At 43.5% G+C, this 21,570-nt stretch overlaps 1 protein-coding gene across 1 annotated transcript in view; it reads right to left on the bottom strand.

The window, feature by feature from the left end:
• Positions 1-21,570, bottom strand: part of LOC120025964 (WSC domain-containing protein 2-like) — a 90,466-nt gene that overhangs the window by 8,523 nt on the left and 60,373 nt on the right. The window contains exons 4-6 of the mRNA XM_038970762.1: positions 14,292-14,476; positions 6,672-6,793; positions 6,056-6,230 (exon numbers count right to left, since the gene is read on the bottom strand). Coding sequence (XP_038826690.1) covers positions 6,056-6,230; positions 6,672-6,793; positions 14,292-14,476 — 482 coding nt within the window. The remainder of the gene's footprint in view (positions 1-6,055; positions 6,231-6,671; positions 6,794-14,291; positions 14,477-21,570) is intronic.

The raw sequence follows: 21,570 nt of genomic DNA, 5'->3' as shown, positions 1-21,570 counted from the left end.
TGTGTAATGAGGAGCAACCAGACGCTGCACTTGACACATTTATGAAATTACTTATTCCAGTTACTAATAAGCATGCCCCCATTAAGAAAATTACTGAAAAACAGTTAAATCCTCTTGGATTGATGAGGAATTTAAATGTTTTATGGTTGAGACGGATAAGGTAAAAGATATGGCAAATAGGTCTGGCAGCACAACCGATTGGAAAACGTACCGCAAATTGAGAAATCATGTGACTCAGCTAAATAAAACATAAAAAATAAACTGTACTATGAAAAAGAAATGATATAAAGAATGATGGTAAAAAGCTTTGGAGCACCTTAAATGAATTTTTTGCCAAAAAGGCAAGCCCGGCTCCATCATTCATTGAATCAAATGGCTCATTCATCACAAAACCCACTGATATTACCAACTACTTTAATGATTTTTTAATTGGCAAGATTAGCAAACTTAGGCATGACATGCCAGCAACAAACGCTGACACTGCTCATCCAAGTATATCTGACCAAATTATGAAAGACAAACATTGTATTTTTGAATTCCGTAAAGTGAGTGTGGAAGATGTGAAAAAAGTATTGTTGTCTATCAACAATGACAAGCCACCAGGGTTTGACAATCTGGATAATAATAGCGGACAATATTGCCATATCTTCAATTTAAGCCTACTAGAAAGTGTGTGCCCTCAGGCCTGGAGGGAAGCAAAAGTAATTCCACTACCCAAGAATAGTAAAGCCTCCTTTACTGGCTCAAATAGCCAACCAATCAGCCTGTTACCAACCCTTAATAAACTTTTGGAAAAAGTTGTGTTTGACCAGATACAATGCTATTTTACAGTAAACAAATTGACAACAGACTTTCAGCATGCTTATAGGGAAGGACATTCAACAGCACTTACACAAATGACTGGCTGGGAGAAATTGATGATAAAAAGATTGTGGGGGCAATTTTTTTCAACTTCAGCGTGGCTTTTGACATTATCGATCATAGTCTGCTGCTGGAAAAACGTATGTGTTATAGCTTTACACCCCGTGCCATATTTTGGATAAAGAATTAGCTGTCTAACAGAACACAGACGGTGTTCTTTAATGGAAGCCTCACCAACATAATCCAGGTAGAATCAGGAATTCCCCAAGGCAGCTGTTTAGGCCACTAACTTTATTCAATCTTTCCTAACGACATGCCACTGGTTTGAGTAAAGCCAGTGTGTTTATGTATGGGGATGACTCAACATTATACATGTCAGCTACTACAGCGACTGAAATGACTGCAGTTAGTTTCAGAATGGGTGGCAAGGAATATGTTAGTCCTAAATATTTCAAAAACTAAAATCATTGTATTGGGACAAATCATTCACTAAACGCTAAACCTCAACTAAATCTTATAATGAATAATGTGAAAATTTAGCAAGTTGACGTGACTAAACTGCTTGGAGTAACCCTGGACTGTAAACTGACATGGTGAAAACATATTGATACAACTGTAGCTAAGATGGGGAGAAGTCTGTCCATAATAAAGTGCTGCTCTGCCTTCTTAACAACAGTATCAACAAGGCAGGTCCTACAGGCCCTAGTTTTGTCGCACCTGGACCACTGTTCAGCCGCGTGGTCAGGTGCCACAAAGAGGGACTTGGGAAAATTACAACTGGCTCAGAACAGTGCAGCACGCCTGGCCCTTAAATGTGCACGTAGAGGTAACATTAATAATATGCGTGTCAATCTCTCATGGCTCAAAGTAGAGGAGAGATTGACCTCATCGCTACTTGTTTTGTTAAGAAGTATTGACACCCATGCATACCCCACAAGACATGCCACCAGAGGTCTCTTCACAATCCCCAAGTCCAGAACAGACTATGGGAGGCGCACAGTACTACATAGAGCCATGACTACATGGAACTCTATTCCACATAAGGTAACTGATACAAGCAGTAGAATCAGATTTTAAAAATGAGTAAAAGTATACCTTATGGAACAGCGGGGAGCAGGGACTGTGAAGAGACACACACAAAGGTACAGACACATGCATACACACACAAGTGCTAGCATACGCACTCTACACACATACATTGTACTATTGTTGTATGGTGGTATTATATATTTTGTATTGTAGATACAGTGCATTTGTTATTCAGACCCATCTACACACAATTCCCCATAATGACAAAGCAAAAACAGTTTTTATTTTATTTTTGCAAATGTATTAAAAATAAAAACTGAAATATGACATTTACATAAGTATTCAGACCCTTTACTCAGTACTTTGTTGAAGCACCTTTGGCAGCGATTACAGCCTCGAGTCTTCTTGCTTATGACGTTACAAGCTTGGCACACCTGTATTTGGGGAGTTTCTCCCATTCTTCACACACACTATTTGGGGAGTTTCTCCCATTCTTCTCTGCAGATCCTCTCAAGCTCTGTCAGGTTGGAGGGGGAGCGTCGCTGCCTAGCTATTTTCAGGTCTCTCCAGATATGTTCGATCCAGGCTCTGGCTGGGCCACTCAAGGACATTCAGAGACTTGTCTCGAAGCCACTACTGCGTTGTCTTGGCTGTGCTCTTAGGGCCGTTGTCTTGTTGGAAGGTGAACCTTCACCCGAGTATGAGGTCCTGAGCGGTCTGGAGCAGGTTTTCATCAAGGATCTCTCTCTGTACTTTGCTCCATTCTTCTTTCACTCGAGCCTGACTAGTCTCCCAATCCCTGCCGCTGAAAAACTGCCCCACAGCATGATGCTGCCACCACCATGCTTCACTGTAGGGATGGTGCAATGTTTCCTCCAGATGTGACGCTTGGCATTCAGGCCAAAAAGTTCAATCTTGGTTTCATAAAACCAGAGAATCTTGTTTCTCACTCATGGTCTGAAAGTCCTTTAGGTGCTGTTTGGCAAACTCCAAGCGTGCTGTCATGCGCTTTTTACTGAGGAGTGGCTTCCGTCTGGCCACTCTACTATAAAGGCCTGATTGGTTGAGTGCTGCAGCGATGGTTGTCCTTCTGGAAGGTTCTCCCATCCCCACAGAGGAACTCTGGAGCTCTGTCAGAGTGACCATCGGGCCCTTGCTCACCTCCTTGACCAAGGCCCTTCTGCCCCGATTGCTCAGTTTGGCCAGCTCTAGGAAGAGTCTTGGTGGTTCCAAACTTCTTCCATTTAAGATTGATGGAGGCCAATGTGTTCTTGGGGACCTTCATTGCTGCAGACATGTTTTGGTACCCTTCCCCAGATTTGTGCCTCGACACAATCCTGTCTCAGAGCTCTACGTACAATTCCTTCGACTTCTAGGCTTGGTTTTTGCTCTAACATGCACTGTCAACTGAAGGACCTTATATATACAGGTGTCTGTGCCCTTCCAAATCATGTCCAATCAATTTAATTTACCACAGGTGGATTCCAATCAAGTTGTAGAAACATCTCAAGGATGATCAATGGAAACAGGATTCACCTCTTAAAAAAAAATTTTTTTTTAAAAATGTTTTTGCTTTGTCATTATGGGGTATTGTATGTAGATTTAAGAGGGGGAACAAATATTTTATCCACTTCAGAATAAGGGTTGTAACGTAACAATATGTAGAAAAGGTCAAGGGGTCTGAAAACTTTCCGAATGCACTGTATGTAGTGGTGTAATAATATAATATGATGTAATGTTTTATATTTTGTTTTATATGTAATGTAAGTGCCTTAATGTATTTGGACCTCAGGAAGAGTCACTGCTGCCTTGGTTAATGGGGATCCCTAACAAATACAAATACAATGACACTCTTGAACTAGAGATTGCTTCATATATGTGTAAGCTAAGTCACCCTTGATACAAGTTCCTGCTTAGCAACAGTGTAATGTGATGTACTACAAGGCAAAGGCCTGTGAGTAACATCACTGCAGTGGTGTAAAGTACTTAAGTAAAAATATATTAAAGTACTACTTAAGTAGTATGTTGGACTTTACTTCACTATTCTTATTTTTTGACAACTTTTACTTTTACGTCACTACATTACTATTTTCCCTAACACCCAAAAATACTCATTTAATTTTCAATGCTTAGCAGGACAGGATTTTTTTCTCCAAATTCACACACTTGGGTGCTGTCTGGTTTGCTTATACTTTTACTTTTACTGTTGATACTTAAGTATATTTTAGCAATTACATTTACTTGCAATACTTAAGTAATACTTAAGTAAGACTTTTACTCAAGTAGTATTTTACTGGATGACTCACTTTTACTTGAGTCATTTTCTATTAAGGTATCTTTACTTTTACTCATGTATGACAATTGAGTACTTTTTCCACCACTGTGTGACTGCAGGACTTGGTTGGTGTGAGAGCAGCCCTGTGGTGGTTATAATGTTGCAACTCTGGAGACTGTTTTAAGGAAGCAAGAGATGATACAATACGTCAGTTTGTGTTCTGGGACAGCTGTTGATGCACAGGCTTTCGTCATACTGGAGCAGAAAATAAAGGTCACATGAAACATGGCCAGTGATTAAGAAACAAAGAATTGTGCAATTTATATAGCCAATGTGTATACTACAGAATGTTTACGTTTTAAAATGTATTTGACTGTTTTTTTATTGTATCCTTATATAATATGACTGGTCCAGAACAGTATGTTGTTGTACATTGCTTATTAGAGCCTCTATTTCCAGTTCTGAATGTAAGAAGAGCTGCTGCAGCAGTAGGGCAGCATTGCTCACAGCCTCTCTGGGCATCCATCCACTGAGGTGAGAGAAAACAGCAGCAGCAGCATCCATGGTGATGGTAAAGTGTAGTGTAAAGTGTGGTGTATCACAGGGCAGCTCTCTAGGCCCTCTACTCTTTTTAACTTTTACCAATGACCTGCCATGTATGTCCATGTATGCTGATGATTTAACCACATGTGCATCATCAACCACAGCTAATGAGTCACTGAAACCCTTAACAAAGAGTTGCAGTCAGTTTTGGAATGGGTGGATAGTAATAAACTAGCCCTGAAAATCTCTAAAACTAAGAGCATTGTATTTGGTACAAATCATTCCTTAAATTCAAAACCGCAGCTGAATCTGGTGATGAATGGTGTGACTGTTGAACAAGTTGAGGAGATTAAATAACTTAGTGTTACCTTAGATTGTAAACAGTCATGGTCAAAACATATAGATTCAATGATTGTAAAGATGAGGAGATATCTGTCCGTAATAAATAGTTGCTCTGCTTTTTTGACACCACACTCCCCAAAGCAAGTCCTGCAGGCTCTAGTTTTATCTCATCTTGGTAATGTCCAGTCATATGGTCAAGTGTTGCAAAGAAAGACCTAGTTAAGCTGCAGCTGGCACAGAACAGAGCGGCACATCTTGCTCTTCATTGTAATCCGAGGGCTAATATTAATACTATGCATTCCAGTCACTCTTGGCTAAGAGTTGAGGAAATTCCAAATTGTTTGCATAGTTAATTTACACACAGCACTGACACACACACTTACCCCACCAGACATGTCACCAGGGGTCTTTTCACAGTCCCCAGGTCCAGAACAAATTCAAGGAAATGTAGAGTATTATACAGAGCCATGAGTGCATAGAACTCCCTTCCATGTTATATAGCGCAAGGGAACATCAAACCTGGTTTCAAAAAACAAATAAAGCAACACCTCTCCCCCATGTGACCTACTTGTTGTGTGTATGTACTTATAGATGCACACACACACTACATGTTAATGTTTTTAAATGTAAATTGTAATGTATTTTATCTGCAATGTATTTTTCGTTATTTGTCGGACCCCAGTAAGACTAGCTGTCACCATTGGTGTCGGCTAATGGGAATCATAATAAATCAAATCAACTGGTGATGGTGTGAAAGCAGTGGGCTAGCTGTTTCACAAGAACACTCTCACCCATGCTCAGAAACACTGTACACAAATGGTTTCCTGTACCACTTCCAGCACTCTGCCATTCTCTTCTACTTAAAGAGCATCAAAACAAATACATGGAAATCCATCCTTTAATATGAATAACATTGGTAATGGTAATTGATGTAGTTATATCCAGTCACTACAACTAGAGAGGGCTTAGAAGGATGAGGTCAGTGACAGATAGTGGCTTGTTTACCTTGGACCTGTGTCTGGTACACCACAAAGTACTCGTCATTCCCACAGCTCTCAAACTCCTCGCCATGGCAGCGGTGCAGGCACATGTCCTCATCCTCCATCTCATGGAGGGAGAAGTGGGGGGTGGGGAACCCACAGAGACACCTGTCTCCAGCCAGGACTGCTAGGGACAGCTCCTGGAGGACAGGAAGGAGGGAGCACAGGAACATCAGAGAGAGAAAGATGATGTATAGGCATATGATACACACACTGATACACGCACGCACACACACACACACACACACACACACACACACACACACACACACACACACACACACACACACACACACACACACACACACACACACACACACAGTGTTTTTAACATACAATGTTTTCAAGTTACATATTCGACACACATTGACATCACATTGACGTCTTACATCAGCAGTTACTTAATAATAAATAGTTGAAACAACTAGATTTTTTTTTACAGTGGAAGCATGTGCAGGCACACATACACATGACATGTACGCACACATGCACATAACACAAATACACCTGCTCTCACTCAAACAATACCAAGCAAACAGACATCACAATCTCACACATCACAATATGTACATTTCTCTCACCTTCTCCGTGCACATGTCCACACACTTCTCCACTGACATGTTCTGGATGACAGCGCTGATGGGCAGGGCCAGGGTGACGTTGTCAGGCCTGTGGAAGCACCCCTTAAAGATGGCACTCCCATCTGAACCAAGGACAAACACAACATACTAGATTAGTATCAATCACTAACACATTTTCATGTGTGTTCTGACTGAACAAAGCTTTCAGTTTGACCCCTATAGTATCCACTGACACCTCCCTTGGCCTCACTAGGAACCTAACACAAAGCATGAGGCCCTGACCCAGCAGTGGCCTGCCCTGAGCAGTTACCATCACATCAGGGACTGCCTGGCTCTCCTGCACTGGCTGTCTCAACATCTTTTAGCCCCAAGCTGTCCCTATGGGCTACCACAGTGCACACACTGTAGAACAGCAAATAACAGGCCCAACCATACTGTAGAACAGCAAATAACAGGCCCAACCATACTGTAGAACAGCAAATAACAGGCCCAGCCATACTGTAGAACAGCAAATAACAGGCCCAACCATACTGTAGAACAGCAAATAACAGGCCCAGCCATACTGTAGAACAGCAAATAACAGGCCCAACCATACTGTAAAACAGCAAATAACAGGCTCAGCCATACTGTAGAACAGCAAATAACAGGCCCAGCCATACTGTAGAACAGCAAATAACAGGCCCAGCCATACTGTAGAACAGCAAATAACAGGCCCAGCCATACTGTAGAACAGCAAATAACAGGCCCAACCATACTGTAGAACAGCAAATAACAGGCCCAGCCATACTGTAGAACAGCAAATAACAGGCCCAACCATACTGTAGAACAGCAAATAACAGGCCCAGCCATACTGTAGAACAGCAAATAACAGGCTCAGCCACACTGTAGAACAGCAAATAACAGGCCCAGCCACACTGTCGAACAGCAAATAACAGGCCCAGCCATACTGTAGAACAGCAAATAACAGGCCCAGCCACACTGTAGAACAGCAAATAACAGGCCCAACCATACTGTAGAACAGCAAATAACAGGCCCACCATACTGTAGAACAGCAAATAACAGGCCCAGCCATACTGTCGAACAGCAAATAACAGGCCCAACCATACTGTAGAACAGCAAATAACAGGCCCAACCATACTGTAGAACAGCAAATAACAGGCCCAGCCATACTGTAGAACAGCAAATAACAGGCCCAACCATACTGTAGAACAGCAAATAACAGGCCCAGCCATACTGTAGAACAGCAAATAACAGGCCCAACCATACTGTAGAACAGCAAATAACAGGCCCAGCCATACTGTAAAACAGCAAATAACAGGCCCAACCATACTGTAGAACAGCAAATAACAGGCCCAGCCATACTGTAAAACAGCAAATAACAGGCCCAACCATACTGTAGAACAGCAAATAACAGGCCCAACCATACTGTAGAACAGCAAATAACAGGCCCAGCCATACTGTAAAACAGCAAATAACAGGCCCAACCATACTGTAGAACAGCAAATAACAGGCCCAGCCACACTGTCGAACAGCAAATAACAGGCCCAGCCATACTGTAGAACAGCAAATAACAGGCCCAACCATACTGTAGAACAGCAAATAACAGGCCCAGCCATACTGTAGAACAGCAAATAACAGGCCCAGCCATACTGTAGAACAGTAAATAACAGGCCCAGCCATACTGTAAAACAGCAAATAACAGGCCCAACCATACTGTAGAACAGCAAATAACAGGCCCAACCATACTGTAGAACAGCAAATAACAGGCCCAGCCATACTGTAGAACAGCAAATAACAGGCACAACCACACTGTAGAACAGCAAATAACAGGCTCAGCCATACTGTAGAACAGCAAATAACAGGCCCGACCATACTGTAGAACAGCAAATAACAGGCCCAGCCATACTGTCGAACAGCAAATAACAGGCCCAACCATACTGTAGAACAGCAAATAACAGGCCCAACCATACTGTAGAACAGCAAATAACAGGCCCACCATACTGTAGAACAGCAAATAACAGGCCCAGCCATACTGTCGAACAGCAAATAACAGGCCCAACCATACTGTAGAACAGCAAATAACAGGCCCAACCATACTGTAGAACAGCAAATAACAGGCCCAGCCATACTGTAGAACAGCAAATAACAGGCCCAACCATACTGTAGAACAGCAAATAACAGGCCCAGCCATACTGTAGAACAGCAAATAACAGGCCCAACCATACTGTAGAACAGCAAATAACAGGCCCAGCCATACTGTAGAACAGCAAATAACAGGCCCAACCATACTGTAGAACAGCAAATAACAGGCCCAGCCATACTGTAGAACAGCAAATAACAGGCCCAACCATACTGTAGAACAGCAAATAACAGGCCCAGCCATACTGTAGAACAGCAAATAACAGGCCCAACCATACTGTAGAACAGCAAATAACAGGCCCAGCCATACTGTAGAACAGCAAATAACAGGCCCAGCCATACTGTAGAACAGCAAATAACAGGCCCAGCCATACTGTAGAACAGCAAATAACAGGCACAACCATACTGTAGAACAGCAAATAACAGGCCCAGCCATACTGTCGAACAGCAAATAACAGGCCCAACCATACTGTAGAACAGCAAATAACAGGCCCAACCATACTGTAGAACAGCAAATAACAGGCACAACCATACTGTAGAACAGCAAATAACAGGCCCAGCCATACTGTCGAACAGCAAATAACAGGCCCAACCATACTGTAGAACAGCAAATAACAGGCCCACCATACTGTAGAACAGCAAATAACAGGCCCAGCCATACTGTAGAACAGCAAATAACAGGCCCAACCATACTGTAGAACAGCAAATAACAGGCCCAGCCATACTGTAGAACAGCAAATAACAGGCCCAACCATACTGTAGAACAGCAAATAACAGGCCCAACCATACTGTAGAACAGCAAATAACAGGCCCAGCCATACTGTAGAACAGCAAAAAACAGGCCCAACCATACTGTAGAACAGCAAATAACAGGCCCAGCCATACTGTAGAACAGCAAATAACAGGCCCAACCATACTGTAAAACAGCAAATAACAGCCTCAGCCATACTGTAGAACAGCAAATAACAGGCCCAACCATACTGTAGAACAGCAAATAACAGGCCCAGCCATACTGTAGAACAGCAAATAACAGGCCCAGCCATACTGTAGAACAGCAAATAACAGGCCCAGCCACACTGTAGAACAGCAAATAACAGGCCCAGCCACACTGTAGAACAGCAAATAACAGGCCCAGCCACACTGTAGAACAGCAAATAACAGGCCCAACCATACTGTAGAACAGCAAATAACAGGCCCAGCCATACTGTAGAACAGCAAATAACAGGCCCAACCATACTGTAGAACAGCAAATAACAGGCCCAGCCATACTGTAGAACAGCAAATAACAGGCCCAACCATACTGTAGAACAGCAAATAACAGGCCCAACCATACTGTAGAACAGCAAATAACAGGCCCAGCCATACTGTAGAACAGCAAATAACAGGCCCAGCCATACTGTAGAACAGCAAATAACAGGCCCAACAATACTGTAGAACAGCAAATAACAGGCCCAGCCATACTGTAGAACAGCAAATAACAGGCTCAGCCACACCGTAGAACAGCAAATAACAGGCCCAGCCACACTGTCGAACAGCAAATAACAGGCCCAGCCACACTGTAGAACAGCAAATAACAGGCCCACCATACTGTAGAACAGCAAATAACAGGCCCACCATACTGTAGAACAGCAAATAACAGGCCCAGCCATACTGTAGAACAGCAAATAACAGGCCCAACCATACTGTAGAACAGCAAATAACAGGCCCAGCCATACTGTAGAACAGCAAATAACAGGCCCAACCATACTGTAGAACAGCAAATAACAGGCCCAGCCATACTGTAGAACAGCAAATAACAGGCCCAACCATACTGTAGAACAGCAAATAACAGGCCCAGCCATACTGTAGAACAGCAAATAACAGGCCCAACCATACTGTAGAACAGCAAATAACAGGCACAGCCATACTGTAGAACAGCAAATAACAGGCACAACCATACTGTAGAACAGCAAATAACAGGCCCAACCATACTGTAGAACAGCAAATAACAGGCCCACCATACTGTAGAACAGCAAATAACAGGCCCAGCCATACTGTAGAACAGCAAATAACAGGCCCAACCATACTGTAGAACAGCAAATAACAGGCCCAGCCATACTGTCGAACAGCAAATAACAGGCCCAACCATACTGTAGAACAGCAAATAACAGGCCCAACCATACTGTAGAACAGCAAATAACAGGCCCAGCCATACTGTAGAACAGCAAATAACAGGCCCAACCATACTGTAGAACAGCAAATAACAGGCCCAGCCATACTGTAGAACAGCAAATAACAGGCCCAACCATACTGTAAAACAGCAAATAACAGGCTCAGCCATACTGTAGAACAGCAAATAACAGGCCCAGCCATACTGTAGAACAGCAAATAACAGGCCCAGCCATACTGTAGAACAGCAAATAACAGGCCCAGCCATACTGTAGAACAGCAAATAACAGGCCCAACCATACTGTAGAACAGCAAATAACAGGCCCAGCCATACTGTAGAACAGCAAATAACAGGCCCAACCATACTGTAGAACAGCAAATAACAGGCCCAGCCATACTGTAGAACAGCAAATAACAGGCTCAGCCACACTGTAGAACAGCAAATAACAGGCCCAGCCACACTGTCGAACAGCAAATAACAGGCCCAGCCATACTGTAGAACAGCAAATAACAGGCCCAGCCACACTGTAGAACAGCAAATAACAGGCCCAGCCACACTGTAGAACAGCAAATAATAGGCCCAGCCACACTGTAGAACAGCAAATAACAGGCCCAACCATACTGTAGAACAGCAAATAACAGGCCCAGCCATACTGTAGAACAGCAAATAACAGGCCCAACCATACTGTAGAACAGCAAATAACAGGCCCAGCCATACTGTAGAACAGCAAATAACAGGCCCAACCATACTGTAGAACAGCAAATAACAGGCCCAGCCATACTGTAGAACAGCAAATAACAGGCCCAACCATACTGTAGAACAGCAAATAACAGGCCCAGCCATACTGTAAAACAGCAAATAACAGGCCCAACCATACTGTAGAACAGCAAATAACAGGCCCAGCCATACTGTAGAACAGTAAATAACAGGCCCAGCCATGCTGTAGAACAGTAAATAACAGGCCCAACCATACTGTCGAACAGCAAATAACAGGCCCAGCCATACTGTCGAACAGCAAATAACAGGCCCAGCCATACTGTAGAACAGCAAATAACAGGCCCAGCCATACTGTAGAACAGTAAATAACAGGCCCAGCCATGCTGTAGAACAGTAAATAACAGGCCCAACCATACTGTCGAACAGCAAATAACAGGCCCAGCCATACTGTAGAACAGCAAATAACAGGCCCAGCCATACTGTAGAACAGCAAATAACAGGCCCAACCATGCTGTAGAACAGTAAATAACAGGCCCAACCATACTGTAGAACAGCAAATAACAGGCCCAACCATACTGTAGAACAGCAAATAACAGGCCCAACCATACTGTAGAACAGCAAATAACAGGCACATTGACACTCTCGCTCTCTCTCTCTGTCTCTCAGTTCAGCTATTCTCTGTCAATAAGTCCATCTTCCTCCATCTCCTTCGCCTGCCATCTCAAAAAAGACACCCTTTCCTTTTTTGGTAATGAAATGCTTCATTGGAGCTTCCTCGGCTAGCGTGTCACTTAACTATATAAATTATCAGTCCAGGGCCCCGAGAACTAGAGCACCATTCTAACTCTATTAGGTCTGTGTGTCTTACTCATCATGGTAACATATCATAGATGCAAATATTAAGCTGCATGAAGTGCATGATCTTTCTGATTCAGTATTACAAATAGGTATATAGAAATAGGGGAAAGGGACATGATAACGGGAAAGGAAAGGGTGAAAGAGAGGTAGGAGTTTTTACTCAGAGAATTGGGTCTTATGTCTCTACAAATGTTCTGCTGCTGATCAGAGGGGAAAATGGGAGGCTGCACTGTTTCCCAGGCAACCTGATGATAACAGTCTGCAGTGCAGAGGACAACAGAGGGCAAAACATCCTCCCGTTCATTTCCTCTTTTGAAGCATGCAGCGGGGTTCTTGTCACATGATTACTGCGATCAAGGTCAGAGGTGTCAGAGCATGCTCAAACACATTTGAAAAAGAGCAATGCTCAGCCATCTGGAATATGCATGCTTCAGCAAACAGGAAAAAAGGAGAAATAACAACAATTACAGAACAGTGTTGTTATTTTAACCCCGAATATAAACAAGCTTGGAGCCTCTTCCAATAGATATACTACCATAGATTGTGGATTGGTGTCTATGTGCGTATCGTTTAAGAGACCTAGGAGATAGTAGAAGTGGGGGAGGAGGAAGGGTTTGAGAGGGAGTAAAAGGAGAGGGAGGAGGTGCACCCTACCCTGTTGCCTCTGAACATCCTATCACACTTAACTACCCGTCCCACCCATAGACATTAATATCAGTACATAGCGATAACGCGGACATCATCCATGTATTCCTGTGGAAAACTCCTGATGGCGTATGAAGCCGGAAGTATTTGAATTTGAAGTTTGCCATTTTGCTGAATGGGCCTGAATGGCACCAAAAAATTGCTAAGGATCATGTGGTCGTTTTCATCCTGCCTGAGAGAGTCAACCGGAAGCCTCCTCGTAGCCTGCCGGCCCGTGATTGGTCTATGTCAGCACGTGGTCCTGTGTGACGATAAATGTAGTAGTATTTAATGAAATATCTAGATTTGTATTGAACTTTAAAATAATTCACTGTGGGGATCAAACTTGATAATTTTAGAGTTCAAAACGGCTGTCTCGATTTTTTTGATTTAGCCCTTTGGCGATCGTAGGCTTTCTAGGGCACACCAGGGTTTTTGTTCTCACAAAACGAGAGCCGTGTTAAAGTGAAAAACACGGCTCGCTGGGCTAGGTAGCTCAGCTCCTTGGGGGAAAAGTAAACAACTAAACCGGGTTGCACCCGACCCTGGCAAAAGAATTCACCGTCAAACCACCAAAAACTATAGTGTAATTGTCTATAGATTGTCTATGGTATAATTGTTTTTAATAACCTGCCCAGGGACTGCGGTTGAAAATTAGCCGGCTGGCTAAAACCGGGCACTTTTACTGAAACGTTGATTAATGTGCACTGTCCCTGTAAATATAAAATAAATAAACTCAAATAAATAATAAATAAATAAATAATAAATAATAATAAATAAATATTTTATTAGCATAATTTATTAGCATTGATTGCAAAACAGTGCCAGGGACTGTGTAGAATCCTTTCAAGTATCTACTTTGCAGTTAGTTAACCTGTAATATTTTTTTTGCATTCTAGCCTATAATATGAGGTAGAAGTCAGTCATGTTGAAAGAGAACAGCACTGTGGTATGATTGCCTGGCTGCTCCTATCAGTACCCCTCTGTTTGTCATTGTGTGGGGTGCACCATGCCCCCTTAGTGTGGAGTACCCATGCCCAGGTGGAGTGTGGTGATAGGTGGTTAAAGCTCACAGTGGCGCGCTGACTCCTGGCTCAGCTCCAGTCTGTAGATGGACAGGCGATTGGCCCCTCCACACAGGTTGCCCTTGTCGCCCTTACACTGCATGATGCATTCACTCTCAGAGGCGTTGGGGGCCTGGATCTTGTGGCCACAGTAGCACTCCGCCCCAAACTCTAGGCCTGAATACAGGTATCCCCTGGTGAAAGGAAAACAGAGCGGGTTAACATGTTAATATCATCAATAATGGGGGGGGGATCACGTGACCCTTGAACGAGGTGGCCGCATGAACTGACAGCTCCGCACAAGTAATTTCCAATTCTTATTCTTACCTTCACTTCAAGTTAAACCCCATTAGCTTTAGTCAAAAAAGCCATGGTGGTTACAAAAGTCGACATTACATGTGACATTTTTGCGCTGACTCGAGCAATAGCAGTGGAAAAAGCCTCAGAGAAACAACTAGCTTCAGAAAAAGCTAGCGCCATTAGCCAGGAGCATGAGGACTGTCCCTTCCCGAGGCCCAACAACTGCCAACCTCATCCTCTGTCGCAGACATCCTTTCTGAGCTGAGATCCAAACATACAGAACTCAACATCAAACTCAGCTCAGTGTGATAGGGGACAAAGTGGCAACCCTGGAAAATGCCTTGCCTGACATCAACAACAAGATAGCCATCAACGTAGGGCGCCTGGATGAGCCAGAGTGGGGAATACAATCATTGAAAAACTCAATGGCAGATGCAGTGAAAACAATAGCATATGCTGAAAAAGAAACAGAGCATCTGGAAGAGAAAACAGAGGACCTGGAAAATAGGGGGTGAAGGAATAACTGTGTTCTATTAACCCTGTCCGTTAAAGAAGAGGGAAACATGTCACTGATGCGCTACCTACAGTACAACCCCCCAGAGTGGCTCCACCTGTCCACCGATAGGCCCATAGAACAGAAGAGAGCTCACCGAGCACTGAGGCCCCCACCAGCAGCCAGACAACCACCGCGCCCAATCGCCATACGTTTCCTGAGATTTCACTGACAAGGAACGAGTGCTACAGGCGGTGAAAATCAACACCATTCCAGTGTAAAACGCTAAACTCACCTTGCACCAAGACCTGTCAGCTGGAATACGTCGAAAGCGCCGAGAGTTTGACGAGGTGAAGAAACACTTCATTAACCGAGGCATCTTCAGGGGATTCAAATACCCAAACGCATTCAGGATTCTTCACCAATGAGCCCTGTCACACTTCAAAACTCCTGAAGAGGCAAATAGGTTTTTGAAGGACAATCCTGGCCACTGAGAAACGGACCAATGACTAAAAGCGATTACTGTTATTACTATTGGAGGTAAGACAACATATCTGCCATCCAATAACCCAGCCACCCCGCGAAATGTAATTAGAGCCGTCTATTTATTATTTTTTGGGGTTGCGTAAGGGATTGGTCCTATAGCCTAACCGAGGCCTGCTAAAGATTTTGCCTACTTTTAATTCCAATTTTTTTGCCCCTTTTTCGATCTTGTCTCATCACTGCAACTCCCCAAAGAGCTCGGGAGGCGAAGGTCGAGTCATGCGTCCTCCGAAACATGAGCCGCCAAGCCGCGCTTCTTAACACCCGCCCGCTTAACCCGGAAGCCACCCGCACCAATGTGTCGGAGGAAACACCGTTCAACTGACGACCGAGGTCAGCCTGCAGGCATCCGGCCCGCCACAAGGAGTCGTAGAGAGTGATGGGCCAAGTAAAGCCCTCCCGGCCAAACCATCCCCTAACCCGGACGACGCTGTGCCAATTGTGCGCCACCCTATGGGACTCCCGATCAAGGTGATACAGCTGCGCCTCTCGGGAGGTGACTTACTTCCCCTTTTATGTCAAGTGAGAAAATTCACCATTTACAGGCTGTTATCTTGTTTGTAGAACATATAGGCTATTTGGCCTGTGTCAATTCAATATCAGGCCTATAGCTTACTTTTACATTTTTATTCAGAATTTTCACCTCGCAAGGCTGCCTGCCCAGAAGGCATTCCTAGCCTCGTCCTCAAAGCATGCGCAGACCAGCTGGCTGGTGTGTTTACGGACATATTCAAACAATCCCTATCCCAGTCTGCTGTTCCCACATGCTTCAAGAGGGCCACCATTGTTCATGTTCCCAAGAAAGCTAAGGTAACTGAGCTAAAAGACTACCGCCCCGTAGCACTCACTTCCGTCATCATGAAGTGCTTTGAGAGACTAGTCAAGGATCATTACACCTCCACCCTATCTGACACCCTAGACCCACTCCAACTTGCTTACCACCCCAATAGGTCCACAGACGACGCAATCGCAACCACACTGCACACCGCCCTAACCCATCTAGACAAGAGGAATACCTATGTAAGAATGCTGTTCATCGATTACAGCTCAGCATTTAACACCATAGTACCCTCCAAACTCGTCATTAAGCTTGAGACCCTGGGTCTCGACCCCGCCCTGTGCAACTGGGTCCTGGACTTCCTCACGGGCCGCCCCCAGGTGGTGAGGGTGGGAAACAACATCTCCACCCCGCTGATCCTCAACACTGGGGCCCTACAAGGGTGTGTTCTCAGCCCTCTCCTGTACTCCCTGTTCACCCAAGACTGCGTGGCCATGCACGCCTCCAACTCAATCATCAAGTTTGCAGACGACACTACAGTGGTAAGCTTGATTACCAACAACGACGAGACGGCCTACAGGGAGGAGGTGAAGGCCCTCGGAGTATGGTGTCAGGAAAATAACCTCACACCCAACGTCAACAAAACAAAGGAGATGATCGTGGACTTCAGGAAACAGCAGAGGGAGCACCCCCCTATCTACATCGACGGGACTGTAGTGGAGAAGGTGGAAAGTTTTAAGTTCCTCGGCGTACACATCACGGACAAACTGAATTAGTTCACCCACACAGACAGCGTGGTGAAGAAGGCGCAACATCGCCTCTTCAACCTCAGGAGTCTGAAGAAATTCGGCTTGTCACCAAAAACACTCACAAACTTTTACAGATGCACAATCGAGAGCATCCTGTCGGGCTGTATCACCGCCTGTTACAGCAACTGCTCCGCCCATAACCGTAAGGCTCTCCAGAGGGTAGTGAGGTCTGCACAACGCATCACAGAGAGCAAACTACCTGCCCTCCAGGACACCTACACCACCCGATGTCACAGGAAGGCCAAAAAGATCATCAAGGACAACAACCACCTGAGCCACTGCCTGTTCACCCCGCTATCATCCAGAAGGCGAGGTCAGTACAGGTGCATCAAAGCTGGGACTGAGAGACTGAAAAACAGCTTCTATCTCAAGGCCATCACTGTTAAACAGCCATCACTAACATTGAGTGGCTTCTGCCAACATACAGATTCAATCTCTAGTCACTTTAAACATTAATAATTGGATGTAATAAATGTATCACTAGTCACTTAAACAATGCCACTTTATATAATGTTTACATACCATACATTACTCATCTCATATGTTTATACTGTACTCTATACCATCTACTGCATCTTGCCTATGCCGTTCGGCCATCGCTCATCCATATATTTATATGTACATATTCTTAATCATTCCTTTACACTTGTGTGTATAAGGTAGTTGTTGTGAAATTGTTAGATTACTTGTTAGATAATACTGTACGGTCGGAACTAGAAGCACAAGCATTTCGCTACACTCACATTAACATCTGCTAACCATGTGTATGCGACCAATAAAATTTGATTTGATTTGATTTGTACAATCGGACCCATAGCACTTTCGAGTGGCTAGATGTTCTTTACCATTCGGCCATCAGATTTGCCACCAATGCTCCTTACAGGACATATCACTGCACTCTATACTCCTCTCTAAACTGGTCATCTCTGTATACCCATCGCAAGGGTATACCCATCGCAAGTTTTTTTTTAAACCCTCATAGGCCTCACTCCCCCCTATCTGAGATACCTACTGCAGCCTTCATCATCCACATACAACACCCGTTCTGCCAGTCACATTCTGTTAAAGGTCCCCAAAGCACTCACATCCCTGGGTCGCTCCTCTTTTCAGTTCGCTGCAGCTAGCGACTGGAACAATCTGCAAAAAACACTCAAACTGGACCGTTTTATCCACATCTCTTCATGCAAAGACTCAATCACGGACACTCTTACTGACTGTTGTGACTGCTTTGCGTGATGTATTGCTATCTCTACCCTCTTGCCCTTTGTGCTGTTGTCTGTGCCCAATAATGTTTGTACCATGTTTTGTGCTGCTACCATGTTGTGCTGCTGCCATGTTGTGTTGCTACCATGTTGTTGTCATGTTGTGTTACTACCATGCTGTGTTTTCATGTGTTGCTGCCATGCTATGTTGTTGTCTTAGGTCTCTCTCTATGTAGTGATGTGTGTTTTATCCTATATTTTTGTCCTATATGTATTTTATTTTTTTATCCCCCGACCCCGCAGGAGGCCTTTTGCCTTCTGGAAGGCCATCGTTGTAAAATAAGAAGTTTTTCTTAGTTGACTTGCCTAGTTAAATAATGGTATAATAAAAATAAAAATAAAATAAAACTTTCAGATCACGCCTTTGTCCGCCTTCACTTTGACCTCTGTAAAAACATCCCGAGGTCAAAGACCTGGAAATTCAACACCTCCATGTTATGAAACAAAGCATTCCATTCATTGGTCACTAAATGGATAGACAACTACTGTACTCACAAGACAAGAAAGACTCTCCTGTTTCTCCAGCCACAATGTGGGACGCTGCCAAAGCCACATTAAGAGGTAATCTAATTGCATAGATCTTGAGAGGGAGCTGGAACGTTGCGAAAAAGTACATAAACAATCCCCAGACAGTGCCACCTGGAGTCAACCTAAAACAGCCAAAGTCAACCTAACAGTGTTGCTCATCCTTCCGGCCCATAAGCTTGCTGGATTTCGACTCCAACATAATTACCAAATTGCTCGCCAAAGACTAAACACTCCTCTTTCCAAAATAACAAAAACGTACCAAACTAGATTTACTAGACAGGTACTCTTCTGATTACTTTCGCCGTCTTTTTGATATTATAGATCAAGTAAACGCACAGAAGACCCCTGTCCTGCTGGCTTCACTGGATGCTGAGAAGGCGTTCAACAAAATGGAGTGGAGCTTTCTGTTCTCAGTCTTAGAAAAGTTCAATATGGACCCATACTTTATTAAATGGATGCTCGCTGTCCCCTCTGCTCTACTTATTGGGGGCAGAGCCTTTGGTGGAGTTGATAAGGAGCAATCCAAGTATTATGGGTGTTTATGCAGGCGGCCTTCAGCACAAGATTTCACTCCACGCGGAAGATGTCTTGCTCTACATATCCCACATCCTGAGAAATCAAGAGGACAAGTACATCAGAGTGTCTAGTTTGAGAAACAGACGCCTCCCAAGTCCTCAACTGGCAGCTTCATTAAATAGTACCTGCAAAACACCAGTCTCAACGTCAACAGTGAAGAGGCGACTGTTGTTCTGATTCTTTAATCAGGACAACAGTTTTCAGCTGTGCTAAAATAATTGCAAAAGGGTTTTCTAATGATCAATTAGCCTTTTAAAATGATGAACTTGGATTAGCTAACACAAAGTGCCATTGGAACACAGGTGTGATGGTTGCTGGAAATGGGCCTCTGTACGCCTATGTAGATATTCCATAAAACATCTGCACCTTCCAGCTACAACAGTCATTTACATTTACATTAACAATGTCTACACTGTATTTCTGATCAACTTGATGTTATTTTAATGGACAAAAAACGTGCTTTCTTTTAAAAAACCAGGGCATTTCGAAGTGACGACAAACCTTTGAATGGTAGTGTAATGTATATGCATGTGTTTTGGAGTTGTAGAGAGATAACCAGATTTTTGCAATCTATACATACTGTACTGTACTTCTGCACACAAAATATTAGATGTACAGTTTGATATGACCCTGTGTCTCTATCTTCAGAATGCTCAGCAGGAATTTGTTCTTGATCCAGACATAGAAAAGGTGGATAGAGGGCGCTATTTACACTTTGGGGGAAAAACGTGCCCAATTTAAACGGCCTCGTACTCTATTCTTGCTCGTACAATATGCATATTATTATTACTATTGGATAGAAAACACTCTCTAGTTTCTAAAACCGTTTGAATTTTGTCTGTGAGTAAAACAGAACTCATTTGGCAGCACACTTTCTGACCAGGAAGTGGAAAGTCTGAAAATTATGCTCTGTTCAAGGGCCTGCCTATAAATGGGCATGACACGTATGAGTATACATGCACGTCATACACCTTCCCCAGGATGTCAAGATGCAGTGAGAGAAGAAATGGAGTGATTATCTTGGTCTGAGATGGAATACGTCCTCTTGGAATGACGTGTCACCCATTTTATGTTTTCAGGAAGGCGCGAAGTTGGTCCTGGATTTGCCATCAGAATAGCTGTCGTTATAGGCGATTACTATCTCCGGCTTTGATTTTATTTGATACATGTGACCATATCATCGTAAAGTATGTTTTTTCAATATAGTTTTATTAGATTTTTGAAATTTATTCGGGACGTTAGGCGTGTTGCGTTGTGTGCCTTTGTTCAGAAAGGAGAGCTTCGAGCCACTTGGCCAGTGTGCTTGCTAAATCAGGAGGGAAAAACGATGTTCTAAATCCAAACAACGACTGTTCTGGACAAAGGACCCCTTGTCCAACATTCTGATGGAAGATCACCAAAAGTAGGACCCATTTTGTGATGCTATTTCATATATCTGTCGAACTGTATACTAGTAGTTTTGCGCCCAGATTTTGGGCACTCTCTCGCTATAACGTAAGGTGGATGTCGTAATGAAGATATTTTTAGAATTCTAACACTGCGATTGCATTAAGAACTAGTGTTACTATCATTTCCTATACAACATGTATTTTTTTGTAATGTTTATGAATAGCTATTTGGTCAGAATAGGTGAGAGTCTAATAGAAATATCCGCACATTCTGGGAAAAAGAAGCTACATTAGCATAATGGATAACCACTGATTTCAGCTCTAAATATGCACATTTTCGAACAAAACATAAGTGTATGTATAACCTGATGTTATAGGACTGTCATCTGAGGAAGGTTTATGAAGGTTAGTGAAAATTGATATCTTTTGCTGGTTTATTCGCTAACGCTAACGTGCCTATTGCTATCGCTAACGTGCCTTGATGAATGAATGCGGTTGTGTGTAGGCTATTGTAGTAAGCTAATATAATGCTATATTGTGTTTTCGCTGTAAAACACTTAAAAAATCTGAAATATTGGCTGGATTCACAAGATGCTTGTCTTTCATTTCTG

The sequence above is a fragment of the Salvelinus namaycush genome, chromosome 1 (assembly GCF_016432855.1).
Source record: "Salvelinus namaycush isolate Seneca chromosome 1, SaNama_1.0, whole genome shotgun sequence".
Taxonomy (NCBI): domain Eukaryota; kingdom Metazoa; phylum Chordata; class Actinopteri; order Salmoniformes; family Salmonidae; genus Salvelinus; species Salvelinus namaycush.
Note: the sequence above shows the minus strand (reverse complement) of the source record. Positions and strands in the feature narration are given on the sequence as shown.